This window comes from Chiroxiphia lanceolata, chromosome 4 (genome assembly GCF_009829145.1).
Source record: "Chiroxiphia lanceolata isolate bChiLan1 chromosome 4, bChiLan1.pri, whole genome shotgun sequence".
Classification (NCBI taxonomy): Eukaryota; Metazoa; Chordata; class Aves; order Passeriformes; family Pipridae; genus Chiroxiphia; species Chiroxiphia lanceolata.
The window spans coordinates 71893715-71913780 of NC_045640.1; the positions used below are offsets into that span (position 1 = coordinate 71893715).

The following is a 20066-nucleotide window of genomic DNA, read 5'->3' on the forward strand; positions in this document are numbered from 1 at the left end:
GATGCATGTGAGTTATGCAGCTGTCATGGTGTGATTCTTGGGGCTATCCTGTGCAGGGCCAGGAGCTGAACTTTGATCATCCTTGTGGGTTCCTTCCAACTCAGGATATTCTATGGTTCTATGATTCTATGAGCAATGGCTTTTTTTTTTCTTGTTGTGAATCCTCTGCCACTTTTCTCTCCCCTTTTTTACTTTTGCACCACAATTAATGTTTGTGACTGGAAGGAACAGTAACTTCACAAATACATCTTCCTCACGTTACCACCAGTCTCTCTCATGTTACTACCATGTTTCTACTTTGTTAATTAGAAAAAACAGTGACTATCCTGTAACCAAGGCAGACTTTTTAAATGCACCTTAACAGTAACTAAAACCAGTGCATATGCAAACAGGTAAAGTAGCTGCATCATATTTCACTAGAGATACTTGGGTGGCATAATTTACATAAATGTATATATGTCAGATATATAGATATGTAAAAATAAAGAAATAAATACATACATATACACACACATGTATTTGTGTATAGGTATGTATTTATTTTTATGTATATATATTTTACATCTATATATCTGACATACATATAGATATATACACACATACATACACATGTATATGTGTGTATATGTATGCATGTATTTATTTATATTTTACATATATCTGTATATCTGACATATGTATGTAAAATATATATAAAAATAAATAAACACACACATGCATATACACATATGTATGTATACATATGCCTCTTTAACTGGGGAACTGGCAACAGAGCAAGAGGACATAGTTCTAATGTGCACCAGCGGAGGTTTAGGTCAGACATTAGGAAGAACTTTTTCATAGAAAGGCTGATTAGCCATTGGAAGGGGCTGCCCAGAGAGGTGGTGGAGTCACCGTCCCTGGAGGCGTTTAAGGAAAGACTGGACGTGGCACTGAGGGACTTGGCCTAGTTGACACAGCTGTGTTTGGTCATAGGTTGGACTCGATGATCTCAGAGGTCTTTTCCGACCTAATCGATGCTGTGATTCTGTTTTTAATGCACTTATGAAGAGAAGTATCGTGTTTGTAGGACACCCCTGTGTTTCCAGCAGACTGTCGCCCCGCTGTCGCTGAGGCAAACGCGGACCCCCGGTGACAGCCCCACGACCGCCCTCCGCCCCCGGCCGTGAGGGCACAGCCCGGCCGCGGGCGCGGCCTCGCCGCCCGCACTGCGCAGGCGCCGCCCGCGCGGGGCCGGCTCAGACGTGGCACTCGGGCTCGTGAGGGAGCGGGCGCGCGGCCCCAGGTAACGGTCCCAACGGGCACCGCCGGCTGAGGGGCCGCGGGGCGGGCGGGGGCAGCGCGGGGGCTCCGGCCGCCCTCCCTCCCCCCTTCCCTCCCTCCCTCCCTCAGCACCGGGGAACCGCGGCGCTGCTCGCACCCGCGCCGAGCCCGCGGCGGCGGGACGCGGCCCCGGGCGGGCACAGGTCACAGGTACAGCCGCGGGACGCGGGGCGGGCGGTGGGACCGGCCGCGGAGCCAGACCTGTTGCGAGCTTACGGCGGCTGAAACCGCGTAGTTCGTGGAGGTAGAAATGTTACATGCACGGGAAAAATACAGAAATCCTTTGCAGGCTTTGCACTGAATGGAGAAAACTTCAGCTTTTACTTTCGTGGCTTAGCTCACAGTGTGGTACTGAAAAAGAAACCTCAAACCAATATATATATTTCAATTGCGTTCTGTACGTATGTGTGCGTGTCGATAAATGTGCACACCCCCAAAGATTGTTTGCCAAATTGAGATTGCAGCGTGCCCTGGGAAGGGACAGCCCCTCTTCCTACATGATGTGTCACTGAGCACAGTGTCTCCGAAGAAATACAAAGTTAATAGTTCTTCTTCAGTGAGCCAAGGACGCCAGCCTCTGGTTTTGATTCTCTTGTCCTACATGCAGAGATATAGTTTTACATCTTTACTTACATATATACAGCAATCCTCCGAAAAAGATGACAACCTATTCTGTCATAGCGGTAAATTAAATTCTGGAGTTGTTCCTCGGTGTTAGTGTTGTTCCCCAGGCTATAGGGTGTAAGGCAAACTAATGTTGACAGAGACAGGGAGGAAAAAAGTTTTCCTGTGCTTCAACATAGAGATGCTTGTAGTGAATAAACCTGGGGAAAGATCTGGGTTTAGCAGATCCGCTCATCTCATGCAGTTTCCAGAGTGAATCTGTATGTCTGTTGTTAGAACCTGATCACTAAACCCTTAGGTGATTTTTCTGTTGATATTTTGGGTGTTGCCTCCAAACTTTTCGTGGTGTCTTGATATATATGCCTGTCTTGAGATTAAATATGTTCAGTGTTAAATAGAATCTGGAACTGTATTTGATAAACTTGCATTATTTTGCTTATGGTTACAGTTCCTGTCTCAGTCAGCACGACCTCTGTGTTTATACTGCCTGTGGGAAGTTTGACGTGGCAAGTTGTTTTTTTTTTTGTGTGTGTGTGAGAGTGAGTAAGCTGTGGAGGAAGTAATTTCCCCTGGATGCTCTTGCAGCTTAAGGTGTTGGCTGTTGCAGCTGCCTCAAAGTGAAAGTCTCTTCCTTTATAGAGATATAAAATATATATGTATATGTGTCTGTGCCAGTGTGTAGGTAATTTAGTGCTGGTTTAGTATCTTTTGGAGCAACTGAAGCTCTCACTGCCACGTCTTTTCTGATGGAGGCAGAGGAGTGAAGAAAGTACAGCTGACAGCGTCAAGCCTCTCATTAAACATTTCTTCTCCCCATGTTTACCTCATTAACTAATAAGCAGTAGAAAAGTCCCTAAGATTAACTACTTGAAGCAGTTTGATACTACAGCTGAGAAATCTTACAGCTCATTGAGGAGTGTGGTTTAGAGGGTTGCACGGGCAGGGTGTGGGGAGGGCTGGGCCCTGTACACAGCTCAGGGTGGTTTCTTGTCTGACGTGGAAGATCAGTAAAACTGTTGGGTTTTTTCCCTTCAGAAATAGATGTTTAATCTGAGAAGCCTAGAGGTGGGTTTTCTGATAGGAATAGCTTTTCTATACTGACATGTACCAGTGCAGCATGAATTTATGTGAGTCATCTTGAGGAGCCTCTGTGTGTGCTTCTAGAGCACAATTCCTGATTTATTTTCATCCAGTTTGTGTATTTAAAGATGACTCCATGCCTTGAGCTTAAGAATGTGAAGTATAGGTGGTTGGGGAAGCTATTTCAAAGGAACATTTAACACCTAAAATGATAGTTTATATTGTATACCTTTAGTTCTTTGGGGGTGCCTGACCTATGTGCTTGGGGCTCTTCAGGAGTAGTAAATGCTCACTCAGGGTTTGGATCCTCAGGACTTTCCTCAGAGTTTTCTAACATTTTATTCTAAGCTCTTTTAACAAAATCTGACTACAAGAAGCAAATTATATGACTTGTGAATGCTCTCATCATTAGAAAACTTTTTCTGAATTGCTTTTGGTCAAATTCTGGTTTTTTTGGTTGTTTCCTTTTCTTTAACAACAGAATCAAGATGTGAAAGTTTAGGGACAAGATGCCTGATAACAGCAAGGATAACATAGAGTACTGTTGAGGCCATGCTGCCCTCAGAGAGCAGCTTCTCACTTGTGGAAGACCTTGTGCTGAATTTTGTCACACTGTGCAATTCTGCAGTAAAAATGCTGCTCAGGCTTGGCCCACTAATGCAGAAAACAACTGGAAATAGGATCTCTATCCTATGTTTTACTCTCTCTTTCTCCAGCATAAAAGCAAGGAATCTTCCCTCGCTTGCTTGGAATGGAGTTTGTGTAAAAGGTCTGATGGAAAACTGGCGCCATGTTCCACATCTCTGCTAAAGAAAGGTGTGCTAGGACAGGAGAAGAGTTTGCTAGGGGAGTTTTATACTCCAGTCACTGCCTTTTCTGATATTTCAGTGTTCATTGGGATGGCTGGTATTTGGGAAGCAGGATTCACAGTGTATTTTCCAGGTGTAGTTAAGTCAAGGTTTTCCTGGTAAAGAGAGCCATTTGGGACTTTCCTTGGAGGTTTTTTTGCCACCTACATATCCATTACATAGTTTTTCTCTCCATGGGCCTGGGAGGGGTGAATCCCATTCAGAAAAAATCGGTGATTTGTTTAAATTCATGCAGTATGTGGTAGTGCTGAGGAAACCAAGCAAGCAAACAAACTCACTATTTGTCCTTGACTTCAGGTCCTTTTTTGCCTTCAAAAGCCTTTTATCTTTTTTTTGAAAATACAGTTCACAGCCTTTTAAAATGCAGAGAGTGATGAATAGTAGCAGGTGTCACTTTCTCTTTTGCAGATCCTTAAGGAAGACCTGATACTTGGAATGAGAATATTGCCATCATGAGTCAACAAGGTTATGTTGCAGCTCCTCCATATTCCCAATCCCAACCAGGAATAGGAGGTTTTGGATCACCTAATTCTTCACTTCATTATGGACATTATGGGGACCCGAATGCTTCGTACTCAGCACCTCAACCAGGTATGATTTTGGCTTAAAATTTCTATTGAGAGTCTGCTTTTCTGTGGTGATGTTTTCCATCTCTTTTTCTTACCTTTCTAAGTTTTACACTGCTACTGCAACAGGAAACAGAGTAAAAGAAGTTTTACCCAGTTTCTCTGAAACGTTTTACTAAAGACAGCAGGAGTTGTGTTACTTTATTGGAAAGCTGAATATAGTCAGAATTCTGATAGAACTACTTCTCGTAATTGGCATATTAGAATATTTGGGAAAAATACCAGTTTTGGTATTTTTTTATGTTGGAGTAATTTAAAGGGAAATAATTCAAGGGGTACAGGTTGAAATATTGTTTATTCAGCACTGCTGTCTGCATAAATTAGTTTCTTCACAGTCAATGTAATAGATCTGAATTAAGAACAGTTTTCAGTATAGGCTTGGAGGCTCATTTTGGTTTGGTTCTTAAATGTTGTTCCAAGTTTTTGTCCTTACCTTGGTCTCCAAAATCAAAGGGACCTTTTGATTCTACTTAGAAATATAACTGGGGGATAGGGAATGATGAGTATCCCAAACTGTCTGTTCATTGCTTCTTTCTTACTGTCCCTCTTGGGTTCTTTTGCTGGAAAGGTACAAACTGCTGTTTGTTCCTTTGTACTGTCTGTTAGTTTTTCCTTTCTGCTTATATGACCGACCAGGAATCTGTGCTTTCTTAGGGAATCACAGAATGACTGAGGTTGGAAGGGGTCTCTGGTCCAGCCCCTCTGCTCAAGCTGGAGCTGGTATTCTTATTGCTAAAACAGGGCTGTACACTGTTATTTCTTGGCCATCTTGTGCTTTCTTACAGGGTTTTACATAAAAGTGCTTAATCTTTTACAGGTGTGTCAAAATCAACTGTGCCTTTTGGATCCTCGGCTCCTGTTGGGCCTCCACCACCTGGTGCCCATCAGTTCAGCCAGACCAATTTCCAGAATGGGCCTGGGACACCAGGGCAGCAGCCACACAGGTGACCTAAAGAACTGATATGTGAGAGCTGAGCTGTTTGACCTCTCTTGCCTCTCTGTGAAGGGAATGGGGAAACCCCTCAGTTTTACAAGGGGTCCTAGGAAAATCAGTGTTAATCTTCCCTGGGACATAGCCTGAGATCTTGTTTTACCAGAGTGAAGTAGCGTGGTAGGAAATAACTTCATAAGCCCCATGTGTGTTTCTGCTTTCTTTTCTTTAGTTATTTTTCTTGCATTCCATATCTGATAATCATGAAGCAGTTTTTCCCTACCTGCATCTTCTTTTTTCCTCTACTACAGAGAACTCCTCAACAGTTTCTCACTTCCTTTTCTTTTCTTTACAGATTTTTCTCCTAATCTTCTTCACACATCCCTGGTAGGGAACGTTCCTTTATAAGCTTGGAAAGGGGATGGAGTGCTGTGATATGTTCAGAAGCTTGTGTTTCTTAAGCTTAAGGCTTATAGTTATTGCCACTCTCACTTTGCCATGGCATTTGTTTCTAACCATTCAAACAAACATGTACTACCTTTTTTACTTAAACAAGTGTGCAGTCTCTCTGTGCTTCATGTGCTTCATACCTTTTAATACTAGTGAGCAGAATGTGGGCAAACTCTTAAGGCTTTGTCCTAATTAATTGTTTTGGCACCACCCTTGAGAAGGTATGAGATCTTCTAGAGTTGTGATTGGTTGATGTAATTTTTTTGCATAACTGCACTAATTTTTCCCTTTAGGTTTCAAGGCCCTCCACCTCCAGGCAACACAGGAGCTTCCTATCCTCCCTACAGTCCTCAGTCACAACCAGCCTTCCCAAATGCTGCACCTGCCTCATCTACAGCACAACTTGCTGACCAGCTCAACAGCATGCAGATAAATAACTATGGTAATGGTTTTGTCTCATCTGAGTGACTTTTTCTCAGTTAAAGCATTAAGACTATGATAATTAGAAAGCTACTGAGCTTCTGTATAAACAGAAAATGAAATCTTTGGCCACTATGATTTGTTTAAGCTCTTAGAATTCTTTTTATCTCATCCGATTCCAAAACCAGTATTATTGGGTTAATTCTGAATTGGTGTTTGATGAACCTTCTGTAAAAGTTGGCCATCCCATCAGTCATTTCTGAAATTACTTCGTGAACCTATCAGGAACAGCCAAGGCATGAGCAATAATATGCAGACACGGTTTAATTTTCCTCACCTTTTTACAGTTTCTCTTTGTTTAGAAACTCTCTTATTCTTTTTTGTCTAAATATTTTAATTTTTCATCTAAATTTATCTGCATTTATTTTGATGTTATAACATCTCAAACCTAGGCCATGAAGTAAAGATATGATCATGTGATGCTTCCATGTAAATTAATTTCCACCACTAATTTTGATATGTATGTAAATGCTGTAAAAGATACAATAGATAAAACAATTACGTAAAATATAATGTTCTCATGTTATGTGTTGGAAGGCTGAGATACCCTTTAGGCCACTGAAGACAAATTCTATACAGCTTTGCCTCTCTTTTGGGTTTTGTTCTTGTGACTGTAAGACTGAACCAATGTAACTTTACTGAGTGAGAAATTCACAGCTTGAAATCTCCTGGAGTGATATTTTTGTACCAGCTGAAAACCTGAGCTTGTGTTTTGCCTGTGAAGTCTTGTTTGCAATTAACGTGTCTGACAGAAGATGCATTTCAGTGCTTGTGTATTAACACACTGGTCCTTTCGATTCAAATCTAATTTTGGTTATTTTTTAGCTTTCTTTAAAATTATTTTGCCTTAGGCCTTTGTGAGAAATTTGACTAAAAAATGTAGATTTTGTAAAGTAGTGAGTATTTACAGGTAGTAAGTCTCAAAACCCTCCAATTTCCAGGGTTCTCTTAATTTTAATTGGAATCTGGATCCTATAAACAGCAAGCTATTCCTCACCAGTGTGTACAAAATAATTCCCACGTTTCATCTTTTAGCATCAAGTGGATTTATTTTCCATCAAGCTTGTCATGGTGAAGTACAAATAGCAGACTAACAAAAACATGCCACATAAGAGAAATTGATTATTAAACAAAAAGAATGTTGTTTCACATTCTGAAATTAAATATTTCAAAAGCAAAGGCTGATCTATTCTAATCAAGAATTGTCAGTCTGGCTTTCCTCTCTCTTTCCCCATCCATCCCAGCTGCAGGGTTCTATTGAAAATAGAGCCAAAATAAAGAAATTGAATGTCCGAATCAGTTCAGACGTACTGTGAGGTCAGATTTGTGATGTGAACAGTCATGTGGAGTCCCCATGGTGCAGCACTGTCAGTATGGGATACAGGATTGTCTCTGTTACAAGTGTATTGAGGAAAGCCAGAGCACCTTCCACCCAGAGTTGGGAGGTTATCATTTGACACTCATCTGACAGAGTTTCTCGCTCAGGTCCTGGCACCGCTCCGAGCCCTGGGCATCCGGCATCTTTCCAGAGTCTACGACTCCCACCTCCACCAACCCAGCAGCAAATGGTTCTGCCACCTGGGCCACAGGTTCCTCCTCCACCAACCAGTAGCGTCAATGGCCTTTGCGCTCAGCCGTCATTGCCTCCGATGGCCAGACAAGGTGGGATCCCTGGACCTGTGCCTCCAAATCCCAACCTGCAACAGCTCCCAGGACAGCCTCCAGGGCCTGGATATCATCCTCAGCAAGGTAGGGGAGGATGTTTGTTAGGTAATTGAAAACAAAGCATGAATGGAGAGTCCCTGATGGAACTGTGTCCATTCGCTGCTGAATATTCAGCTGATTGGAAAAACAAAAATTTCCTTTTTGTAGAAAGGTAAAGATTTGCATTGTCAATCAGTCCATCTGAGACAGGCTCTGCTTTTGCTCAAAAGTTTAGCACTCTCTTGAGACTTAAGGAAAAAAAAGGAGATAAATTTGTATCAGAAGGAGAATTACTTCATTAGTAATTAATTGGTAAAGGCACATAGTACAGAAAGGAGTTTCTCCTACACTCTCTAAAGGTATAGGCTGCTCTCTGTCTTACAGTAGTGTCATAAGCAGCCTTCAGAAATGGTTTACTGTGGCCACAGTGAATTGTAACTGAATACAACTATTTCACCTGATATAGGTGAGTGAAACAGTTATTTTGACAACTGAAAAGCTGGCTAACTAGACCAGCTTGCATTGACTGATGTTAGGGGAGAGATTCTCACTGATGTAATGGCCTGGGTTGAGTAGCTGTGGTCATCTCTGCTACCCATCCTACTTAATGTATACCTGAAGACTTTGGGGCCAGAGTTGTCACATGTAGTGTTATTCTTACCTTTAAAACACAAACTGCATAAGCCAAAGGAATCCCTGTGTTGTCCTTGCTGAAAACAGAAGGGAAGGAGAAATTCAGTAAGAATTAATTTTATGGCAGAAATTGATGTTAAAAGTTGATAATGGAACTTAAATACTTTAAATAAATTGTCATTTGTAACTCTGCAGCAAACTATGGTCCTCAGATGGCAGGATCTCAGCTGTCTTATCCTGGTGCTTTTCCTGGAGGTCCAGCACAGCTCTCAGGCCCACAGCAGAAGAAGCTTGATCCTAACTCTATTCCAAGCCCAGTAAGTAATGTGGTACTAATTTTTTATAAAAGTAACTTTCTGCTGCCTTTAAGATATGGGAATGGCAGTGCTAACATTGTGTTCATTGGAGCTGGTGGGGGTTTTTGTAACATAAAATTGTGCTTGCATGGCTTGGTTCACAAGATGTGCTCTGGTGTTTGCAGTTTCCTATTTATGCAGTTTTGTACTCTCTGCTGTCAGTTTGGGATAAATTAGTGCATAAAGTTAGTTTGATTTCTGAAGTTGCTTTGTAAGTTTATATAGCATGGGGCATACTCATGACTCCAGATGCTTTACTAGGAGCTCTCAACAGGATTCTTAGTGTGGCAGTGAGCAGTAGTGAGGGATTACTTGAATTCGCTGCAGGAATCTTCCACTTCTGCTGAGGCAGGTTTGCTGCACAGGAAAAACATTCTTGCAAAAGCCTGACCCTGTCTGGTAGGGAACAGTCTTGCTTTGTCCTTCAAGAAAAGATTTGTTTTATCCTGTGACGGTTTTGAAGTAAACCTCCTAGAATTTTGGAAAAAACGCTTTGTGATCCCTTAGGGGTTAATGTAACAACTGCAGTTGCCTCTGTTAAAGGCAATTTTTAAGTTAAATATAACTGAAAACCATGATGTAAAAAAACCCCTAAAGTGAGTGTCTGTATAAATAACAAATGCCCTCAAGTCAGTCATTCCTGGTGTTTCAGTGTGGTGCTTTTTACGTTGGAAGGATAAAATGGTCTCGTCTAAGTTAAAAAAAAAAAAAAGACCAGGGGGAGAAGGAGGTCTGGCATGAAAACATGGGCTGATGTCTTGTTTCAATTCTGCATGTAGCATAAACAGCCTTGGCTATGACAGCCATGTTAAAATAGGTTAAAAGGGTTGGTTAAGCAGCACAGAGAGGATCGAAATGACATGTTTAAAAGAAACACGATCTGGGTCAACGTCTGTAAAGGGCAAAAAGCTAATTCAGAATGAGGAATGAGTGTGGCCATGTGTATTTCTGTTGTTATATTTACATTATATAATTACAGAAGTGTTGCCAGATAGATTTAGTTCTTATCTGTAGCCATTGTTGATTTATATTTCTCTTACATATGTTAGAGGTTGATATGTGCTCTGACAACATTTATGAAAACTAACGTCTGGGCTTTGTCAACAGTTATTTCCAAGAACAATGATATATTTAGGTCAGTTAGCTGCAGAATACTGTGGTACACTGATCCTTTGCAGAGCTAAGTCTGAAAGTGGTTTGCTTTCTTCAGCCTGTGGACCTTTTTAGAGCAGAACCTTTTTCCTTCATATGCAGGAGTTAGCTATAAGTATACATGCCAAGGAAGGCAGGGAAAAGTAATTAAGCAGAAGATCTAGTAAGCTCTCTGAAGAATGTCTTGTATATTTAAATTGCAGTACACAAACTTTACTGGGGGGGAAAAAAAAGTTACAGGCCCCAGACTGTTTTCAGTGTGTTAGGAAATACCTCTTGGACATTGATCAATAGACTCTATGCAAGTAATTTTGTTTTTTTCTCTGTTTGCTTTCCAACAGAGGCTTCTGAACTTCCCTAGCTATTATTAGAAGTTCATGTACAGTGTAAAGATGCCATTCCATGAGATACTGGCAGCAGTGGCAAAGCCAGTTTCAGAAATTCCTTCTCATTCCTCTTGCCTCTCACAGCTGTTTGGATGCACTCTAAACAAGGTTGTGAGGGAACAAGAGGAATAATGGTATCATCCTTGGGATCCCATTTCTGATGTGGAACAAAATACAGCTTTTTATAACTTTGTTTATATCCTGAAAAGTATCAGACTTAAACATGAGCGAGGGACTGTGCAGAAGTAAGAGAGAAAGGAATTTGGGCAGTAAAACCATCTGCACTGAGAATTTCATGACATGATATGGTAAATGCTCTAAACTAGGCTTCAGCCAGTGTCACTTGGTGTAGATGTTAGCCTGTTTGTGAATGCACCTGAATGCATGGCTCACCTTTCTCATGCTGTTCTTGCTTCTTATTCATCAGATCCAAGTAATTGAAAGTGATAAAGCTGCCAGGGGAGGGCAGGTCTATGCTACAAACACCAGAGGACAGGTTCCTCCTCTCGTCACCACTGACTGCGTGATCCAAGACCAAGGTAACTGCCCTTTCTGATTTGGGAATCTTTCTAGATGAAATCAAATACAATTAAAAAACAAACAAAAAAAGACTAGATTTTCAAATTTCTCATCTGAAAACCATGTTCCTTACTCTAAATTGGACATGAAATTGGAGACTTCCTTGAAATAAAAGGGGGAAGGAGGGAAGTAGGAGTTGAATTCTTACACCTTACACCTCCTCTACCTTTCCTGACCTTTAAAGTAATCTGAATAGTTGAGACAACTTTTCTTTTTAACTTAAAATTTTCCAAGATGTTACATTTCAAGCTGAAAATCCTTTTTGGATTCTTCTGAAATTGTAAAAGATGGACACTGGAAGAAGCAGTGAGCCTAGAATCTGACACTGTTATGTTTTAAGATAACAAATTTTAGGAAGTTCTCTTCAAGGCAACAGGGGCCTTGAAGTGTGTAAGCTGTCTAGTTGACTTACACTGGCCAAAGGAAAAATTTATCTACCTTTGTCTCTGCCTAGAGCCTGGAAGTACAATCTTCCACGTGCTGCTCTTGACAGCAGACTCGGTATTTTAATACAGGTTAAACTGATGGTACTACTCAGCCCAGCAGTAATTTATCAGTGCTGGGATAAATGTATAAAATGTACAAACACATCAAAATTTTTTTGGCATTATCTGAGAATGGGATAATGCAGTTCTGATGATCCAGGAAATTCCTTTCAAGAAACTGAGCAGAACTGCAGCTTGAAAGTTCAAGAGGGAGCACGAGGAGGCTGATTTCTGAGCTCGTGTCTCCTTGCAGTGCTCGTCTGTAGTGCACAGCACAGTTTCTCACTGAGGGGCCTGGGCTAAGTGTGCTACTCAAAGTGGTGTGGTGACTTCAGCACACTGTATTTGGCAATGTAAGTGAGCATGGGGATGTTAACACAGATATTTGCTGAATCAGAGCTAGCTCATCAGAGCAGTCTTAACAGTAGGTATCAGTCTGCCTCATTCCTTTATATACAGTGCTGATATTGGGGGGATATCATCTCTGTTATCTTTTTTTAAGATCGTAGATGTGATAGGTTTCAAACTAATGTCTTTTATTGCAAATAATTGTGGGATTATTCTTGATATGTTTAAATCCCTGCTTTAAACTCAAACAGCAAGGAAAGATTTAACCAGAGGGAGGGACAATGGGCTGACAATAAAGAGGAGAAGTGGGCAGAAGCCTGCATGGGAGGGAAAAAAGCATATGTTTAATGTAACATATGCCCTTGTTGCTTGATGTTGTTGTTTTGATTTTTCTGCTTTGTGTTGGGGTGGGAGGGTTCCTTCTGCCAGCCTTTCACTGTGCTGTGTTGGGTGTTGCAGGCCACGCCAGCCCTCGTTATATCCGATGTACCACCTACTGCTTCCCGCTGACTTCAGATATGGCCAAGCAGACCCGCATTCCACTGGCAGCTGTCATCCAGCCCTTTGCTAATGTCCCACCAAATGAGGTGAGGGCTACCTGAATATCAGTCCTATGTGGTTTTGTCTCCTAAATATTGCTGACTTGTTCTTCTCTCGTCAGGTTGGGGGTGAGAGGGTTTTACCTCAGACTGTGAATTGGTAAGACAGTAGAGAGATGGCAGAAGACGATGGGTCATGATGCAATTTGAAGGGATAAAAATCTTCATTTGGAGAAAGTACAGGAGTGATCAGTCTGTAATCTGAACCACACCTGTTTCCACAACTATCTTTAGTTTATGCCAGCTTTGTTAGTTGCTTGCTCTGCTGGAGCTCTGTAGGTGTGGGTGAAGACATTAGAAGATGAGTAGGACCTCCAAGTGTATGAAATTATTTTTAAGATGTGGAGGGTTGGATTCAAAGAATGACATTTTTCCATTGAGTTGTTTGCAAAATTAATTTAATTGTACAACAGAATTGCATTTTCTACTTGGATGAGCTGAGTCATATAAAGAAGACGAATGTAACCACCCATTTTTGGCACTCATTTGGAGGGACTAACCTCATCAGTTCTTTTCTTACATGACCATCTCTAATGGCCTTTGGTATTCTAAACATACCTCTAGTTCTTCTGCAAAGTATTTCTGCAGGGTGGCAGTATTCGGGGATCTTAAGACAATTACCCAGGTTTGCTGGCACCCCCAAAGTGTTTTATCAGTGCATTTCACTGCATCATCTGTGGGATCATCTTTCTTGTTCTTCAGCTCCTGCCTCCTCTGTTGCACAGCTTCTAAACTCTGCAAGGTCTGCAGAAAGCATTTCCTTTCCTGATTTACTTGCAGAGTGCTGTTTACTGGGAAAAAACCCGAGGGATTTCGTGAAGCTGTAGTATGTGATGCATCTTCAAAAACTCCTCACAGAAAGCATGCACAGAAAAGCCTAATTAAAATTGCTAAGACCTTCAGTGCTTGGTTTTGCAGTCTTTGATTTTTCTCTAACTTCGTTTTATTACCTGTAAATTCTTAGTGATTTGGGTTTTTTTAAATACACGTTGGTAAAAGCAGATGTTGTTCTTTATCAGGATGGATAACTTCCAATCCAACAGGCTTCTGTAGTTTGAATTAAGAGTATTATTTTAGCAGGGCAGTATGTAGTTATCTTCTCTGTGGTCCACAGGGAAATAGGATGTATTACTCACGGTATTGCAGATACAGAGTCTCACCATTTGTCTGCTAGACAGCAACTTTGGGTTTCATTCCAGTTCTGGAGGGGAATGTGCAGACTTGGCTTGTTGCCCTCTGCAGTTTCTCCTAGATGAAACTCCTGCTGTTGCTTCTCCACCCCTTCACTTTATCAGCCAACCTTTACTCTTTACCACCCTTTATCCCAGTTTCTGTGCCCAGGTGGCACTTACCAAGTCCACTTTGGTGTTGGCTCTTCATTTGTTCATCTTTCACTTGGAGTCTGCCTCTAGTCCTTTATGTTCCCCACTCATGGCTCCCTTGTCTCTGCATTGTGTTTGGACAGGATGAACAATGAGCTTCTAAAATCTGACTCTCTTCTGCATACATAAATTTGCAGCATGTCCAAACACTTGTGCTTGGCCAAGTTCAGGGGGGTTTTCCTGGCGTTGGCAAAAAGATGTGCTGGGTGACCCACCCGTTCTGAAGTGTCAGTGCTCACAAGCTGATGGAAAGGTCAGTGGGGCTCATTAATCTGCAAAGAGCAGTGTGTTTTTCCCTAGCCTTTTTCTTGGAGGAGGCTAAGAAAGCTCTGAAAAATGCCTCTCGAAATTGGCAAGAGCCCAGTGTGGAAAATTTTAGTCAGAACAATTATAGCTTGGTAAAGTTTTAAGAACTAAGGAGATAGCGTTAGAGTAAGAAGCGCTGGGCAGCCTTAGCTGAGGCAGTTTTTCCAAGGCTTGCCTGTGCCCTTTGTCTTCACTGCTGCTGCCAAAATAAGATCTTGCTCTTAAGTTCTTCTAATAAAAATGGTCTTCCATATGGGATTTATAACTACTTTAATTCTGAAAAACCACTTAATTTGAAAGAACTGGGCTTTTTATAGAGGTAAAATACATTCAGGGGCTTACTCATGCTTCTAAACTTCCTAGTATGGTGTGTCCTGCCTGAAACTAGTGACTGCAAAGCACAGAATGTTCTTTGTTTCAGAGTATCTAGCCTGTCTTATGCATCATACCTTTTGACAATGTCTACAGGTGATGCTCATCACATGTTACAGGGCTACAAAGTGGAAATCTGTCTGATGTCTTTATTTCTTGATAAACAGCGTATTGTACATAATCTTAAAATAACGTGGTTTTATCTTCTTGCCTTTTGTTGAATAGTTTCCCTTTATTCATGTTGGTTGCAGCTTCAGCTGCGGATATGTCTGTTTTTCTGCTGTTTCTGACATACTCAGTGTTGGGGTGAAATTCTCCCCCAGAGAATTTCAGTTCTGTTTCTTTTCAAAGAGGAGGAAGAAAAGCAATGGCTACAAGGGTTTAGTGGACCATGGGTGGGAAATGGCCACAAATGCTTTGTGCAGCTGCTGATATGGGTGGGAACAGCTGAGCCACTGACCCATCTCACTTGAACTGTGAGGACTTGAGCAGGACTTCAGTAGACATAATCCATTATCATGCATATTACACACTGTGCCTTTCTGGGTTGCTAAAGCCATACTGAAAAAGCTATGAGCTAGTGGGGTCATTCAAGTGACAGATTTATGAGTGTTCTATAAATATAATTGATCATCACTTAGAGATGAGGATGAATTGAAAGTAGTATATAAAATACATTTGAATTTTCAGTGGTCTGTTGCCATAGATTCATGTCTATATGTATTTTATTTTTTCTTAATGCCATTACTGTACTAAAACAGAAACAAAGGAGAAACCTTACCTTGTTCCCATTTCCCATGAGGATTAAGTTTTTTGCTTTGATGTATGTAGCATTTCTTGTGTAAATAATACCAAGAAAACTGCAGATCCATACTATCCACTCCTGTCCATACTTTGCTTGACACTGTGTAATCTGAACTGCAGCAAAAATTTAGAAAAAATAAAAAAGAGAGATAGCTGAGTCTATTGACACTGATAAAATGAGATATGTACATGAGGGGGAGAGTACAGCAGCATTTAGCATTTTCTTCTGTCAATTAGATACTGTTTATTTGACTCTGTTCAGATTTTACTCTGAAGAATCATTAGTGCTCCAGCTGACAGAGGCTGGAACACTTCCTGAAGTTTTGGAATTAATAGCTGTAATGATTTTTATTTTTTTTTAAATAAGCTGTGAATTGCATGCATAGTAACAGTAGTCAACTGGAAATTGAGCTCTGAGGATTTGCTTCTAATGCCTAAAAACACGGGGGGATGGACATAAAAGACCCTAGGAACTTTCAAATAGAAGTTTTAGGTCTAGTGACTCATCAGTAGTTTCCTCAGAAATACACTTTCAGTTTGAAGGTCCAAACTGGAAAAGGTAGTTTGGGGTTTCAACAAGTCTGAAAGGCAGATTTAAGCTCCTTAGTCACTGGGGGTTCTTTTCACCCTGTAATTAGGACATTGGCCAAGTGGAATGTCTGCACACAGAGACTGGTGTCCTGTCTCCAAAAGTGAAGTGTGAATATTAGCGTACAAAGTGATTTGGGTTTTGGTTTGGTTTTTTTTTTTAACTAAAATCTGAGAGAAAACTGTCAGGAGCTGAGAGATACACAAATTTTAACAGGGACATCCAAAGAGGTGTAGACCAGATATCTCCATTTTTAATAAAGAACAGGATACAAATTATCTCTGGGAGAAAATAAGAACAGCAAGTAAAATCATCATGGTGCTAGATGAGGATGTTAAATGAAAGATCTCATACATGTTTTGAATAAGTGTAATGTTTCTGGGGAGAACCCCAAGACAAGGAGGGTTTGCCCCTGCTGAGAGATAAAATAAATTCAAAATTTCAGAAATGTAGTGGAACAAAAAGATGAAGATGCTGTTGCTTTATACCCTGCTAAAAACTCTGCTGGCAGCTGATGGAGTAATATCGTGTCTGAGAAGTGTGACAGCATCTAGAGGTGTGGTGGATTTCTTAAAATGAGATTCTTAAGTTGAGGGGACACAAGGCCAACATAAGTGAATGCAAGGGAAGACATAAAAATATACCTGTCTAAGTAGGCTGCAGTACCAGCCTTCACAGCAAGAGAGGAGAGGTCAGCTCCACAAGTTGTGGTTGCAAGAGTAAGAAAGTTCTAATGCTGGTAAGGTGCAGAATCGTAACCTGGTAACACTGCACAATGAAAATGTGATAGAAAAGCCAGCGTCAAAATTCAGATGTTAACTGAAGGAAAGGTCACAAATGAGGCTTTAATTCAGAAATGTTTAATTACACGTGAGAGTGACTTTAAGACATTAAGTGGTGCCCATGAATTAGAGATGGTTGTAGGGTTGTGTTTAGATCCCAAGAACAGGTAAGCTACCAGTGCTTGGCATGTAGGCACTGAGCTTCAGAAGACAAAGTAAAAGGGTCTAATCCAGGAAATCCCTCAAGCCGGAAGTTAGAGGGGCAAAATCCATGGAGGGCATACAGAGTTTGCTGCAAAAAACCTGAGCCAATCTAGAAAATTCTAAACTAGTGAATATTACTCATGCACTGTATATCATTGGAGACAAAGGCTGTTAAAACATTCGTGCCTTACCTCCCCTGCCCAGTGTCTTGACAGCACTAGACATTTCAGAATCTTATCTTTACCAAGTCCTTATTTATTATTTCTCAGCAATAACAGTCCATTTTCACTCTCCTGATTTGGATGATCTATGGAAAGTATTTGTTTGTTATAGATTGAGAATACACTATCATTGTTTGACAGAACTTATTTTTAGTCCACCAGTGCTTTAGCAACAGTCTATAAAAATAAACCAGCTCTCACAGTTATCCTCATAGACCAAGCCCTACATGAATTTGTTTTGGAGATGTATGAATGTTTCCAGAGCCTGAATAAACCATGTGATCTTGATTTAACGTTTAATACTACTTGCTAAAAAAAAGTTAGTTAAAAGAGTATTTCATGTTGTAAAATCAAATATAAACAACTCCAAATAATTATCTTTAGCTTGAAATGTTTAAATATCTAAACTGCCTCCTTCTTTGCTCCTTACTAGTTTTGTGTCATCATTCTCTGCCATGTTCTTTCCTATTTATTTGAATCTATTTTTTTTAGAAATAGTTGTTGATATTAGATTATTTCACTTTTCAGTTCATTAACTACTTCTCAGAAATGCTGTTTTTCCTGAGCTAAAAGCTGTTGAACCTTTTCAGAATAGTGGACTTTGATGAGGAGCAGTGCAGCTGAGCTGTTTGGAAAGCCCTGGTTTTTACAGGGATGATAGTATGGTTTCTTAGATAGAGTTGCATGGTTAGCAGCAGCTAAAAATTGTCTGAGGTGAATAACTAGCATGTGATGCAATGTTATAAACGTCTTTTTTTGTTTCAGGAACAAAGTCAAGTGACTTGGTGAATTTTCTTTTAGATCCCCCCATCTCCTCCTTTGGTTTTAACTAAAACATTCATACATTAAACAAATATGAAGAGTTAGGGAAATCCCCACCTCCTGCAATCCACCTTGGGCTCAGTGGGACTCAGGTTCTGCTGTCCCTGTTCTGTAGCCAGTGAGAAGGATGAGCAGGCTGTAGCCTTAGTTTGAAGCACATGTTTATACAGAGACATTTATTAGCAGTTATGTGCAGTTATGGTTTGAGGAGAGTGAGAAATGCTTACAAAATGATTCCAACTAAACGTTTTACTGGTGGCTCCTTTCTATTAGAAACGTGTTAAAAAGCTCACACTGGAGAACAGATCCTTGAGGTGCTTGCTGATAACATCTACCCACCATAAAAAGCCATCATTTGAATTTTACCCTTTGATTTCTGACTTTTATTTGGTTACTTATTCACAGGAGGCCATTATCCTGTATAACAGGAGAGCTTAGCTAATTTAAGGGGTTTTGATGAGGGATTCTATCAAAAGACTCTTTTTCCAAAAGGACTATATTATATCAACTTGGTCATGCTGATTGTCGTGGCGGCCAACTCTTGTTGGCAGTAGATCTCTGTCATGACATCCTTTCACAAGAGCCACATAAGCTCTTCCCCTGTATATCCTGTTTATCTGTGTGCCTTTTTATATTCTCCTCCATTGCAGTATCTGCCTGTTTACCTTCTGTGGAGGTAAGACTTGCAGGTCTGTAGCTCTGGGATCACCCAGAATTTCTTTGCAAAGTTTCTTTTTCCGTTACTGCCTTCCTTCCTTTTGGGCACTGCAGCTCAGTTAAGCAATTGGTTTTATGTACAGCTCAGCAGTTTCACACTGAGTCTGTTTAGACAGGGATTGCACTGTTAGACAGTGAAACTGTCCATACTACCAGTAAGCTTTTTAAAACTATCAAATGATGATAGTTTAAGGAAATTTTTTGAAGAGAAGTTTCTGAACGAGTGACTGGTGACAGGTCTGTCCTGCTCTCTGTATTAATTGTGTTGCATATTCTGGTCTCTGGATTGTCCAAGATCCAGCAAAGAATGATTTTGTCCATGTCTTTGGGGCACGCTGTCAAGGTCCTCTGTGCTGGTCCACGGTGAGAATAGAAGTCCTGCACACGTGACACACCTTCATACGTGTTGCTGTATATCGCGGTGGTAAGTGTGAGCCTAAGCACACATCTTCCAGTTACTAAAATAAAACAACTTCCAAAGCATCCTTGTTGGTGTCCTCATTTGGGAGAGAGCTGTGAGGCTTTGGGCTCATAGCTCTGAGTCTACCTGGAGTATGGAGCAGGACAGTTATTTGACAATCTCTGTTGCTCTACCGATGCTGTTTTACTTTAGTTTCTCCACTAGCTGGTGCCAGGTTCATGTCTGGGGTTTTGTTTAGCTCCCCTGGGGTGCCAGACTGTCATCCATGGGATGGAGAGCCCAGAACTCTCAAGCATCTCCAGGTGCTCACCCAGAAAGTCTTATACCACCCTGAAGGCCAGTGCCTGTAAGTTTGGTTTCACAATGCCTAATTTAGAGGTGCACAAATCCTGCATTGATGAGGCTTTTTTTATGGACTGTACCTGTGCTAGTCTGCATTTGGTTGTAAATAATTTGGAATTGGATTGCTTCCCCAGACTTCATCATGGAGCAGAAAGATTTTTGTTGCCCTGTTGGGCTGTAACTACTCTCTAACTAGAATGAACATTCAGAGCCAGGTTTAGAAATGACTTTTGCAGTGGAGCTCTTCCTAACTGAAGTAAATTTTCTGATTTACTTTTTTCTGCCTTTTTGGTTTTAGTGTGCATTGAAAAATAGTCTTAAAATGTAGTCTCTAAAATACTTGTGCAGGATGTTGGTCCATGCACCACTGTTGGTATGCTAAGGATGTAATTCTGAAGGACAGTGACTTGAAAATCTGACATCTATATAAATCTTATTCATATTGTAATCAAAGTTCCTGACTAATTTTATACAAATTT

General features: G+C 40.8%; 1 protein-coding gene across 3 annotated transcripts in view; it reads left to right on the forward strand.

The window, feature by feature from the left end:
* Window positions 1-20066, forward strand: part of SEC24D (SEC24 homolog D, COPII coat complex component) — a 49190-nt gene that overhangs the window by 624 nt on the left and 28500 nt on the right. Inside the window, exons 1-8 of one of the 3 annotated variants that reach the window (XM_032686866.1) lie at window positions 1203-1285; window positions 4305-4487; window positions 5340-5466; window positions 6197-6345; window positions 7869-8132; window positions 8916-9037; window positions 11042-11153; window positions 12486-12613. In XM_032686866.1, the coding sequence (XP_032542757.1) occupies window positions 4349-4487; window positions 5340-5466; window positions 6197-6345; window positions 7869-8132; window positions 8916-9037; window positions 11042-11153; window positions 12486-12613 (1041 nt within the window). In that variant the 5' untranslated portion in view covers window positions 1203-1285; window positions 4305-4348. Of the gene's footprint in view, window positions 1-1202; window positions 1286-1358; window positions 1474-4304; window positions 4488-5339; window positions 5467-6196; window positions 6346-7868; window positions 8133-8915; window positions 9038-11041; window positions 11154-12485; window positions 12614-20066 lie in introns of those variants that run through there. The other 2 variants (XM_032686867.1, XM_032686865.1) reach the window with 2 other exon arrangements.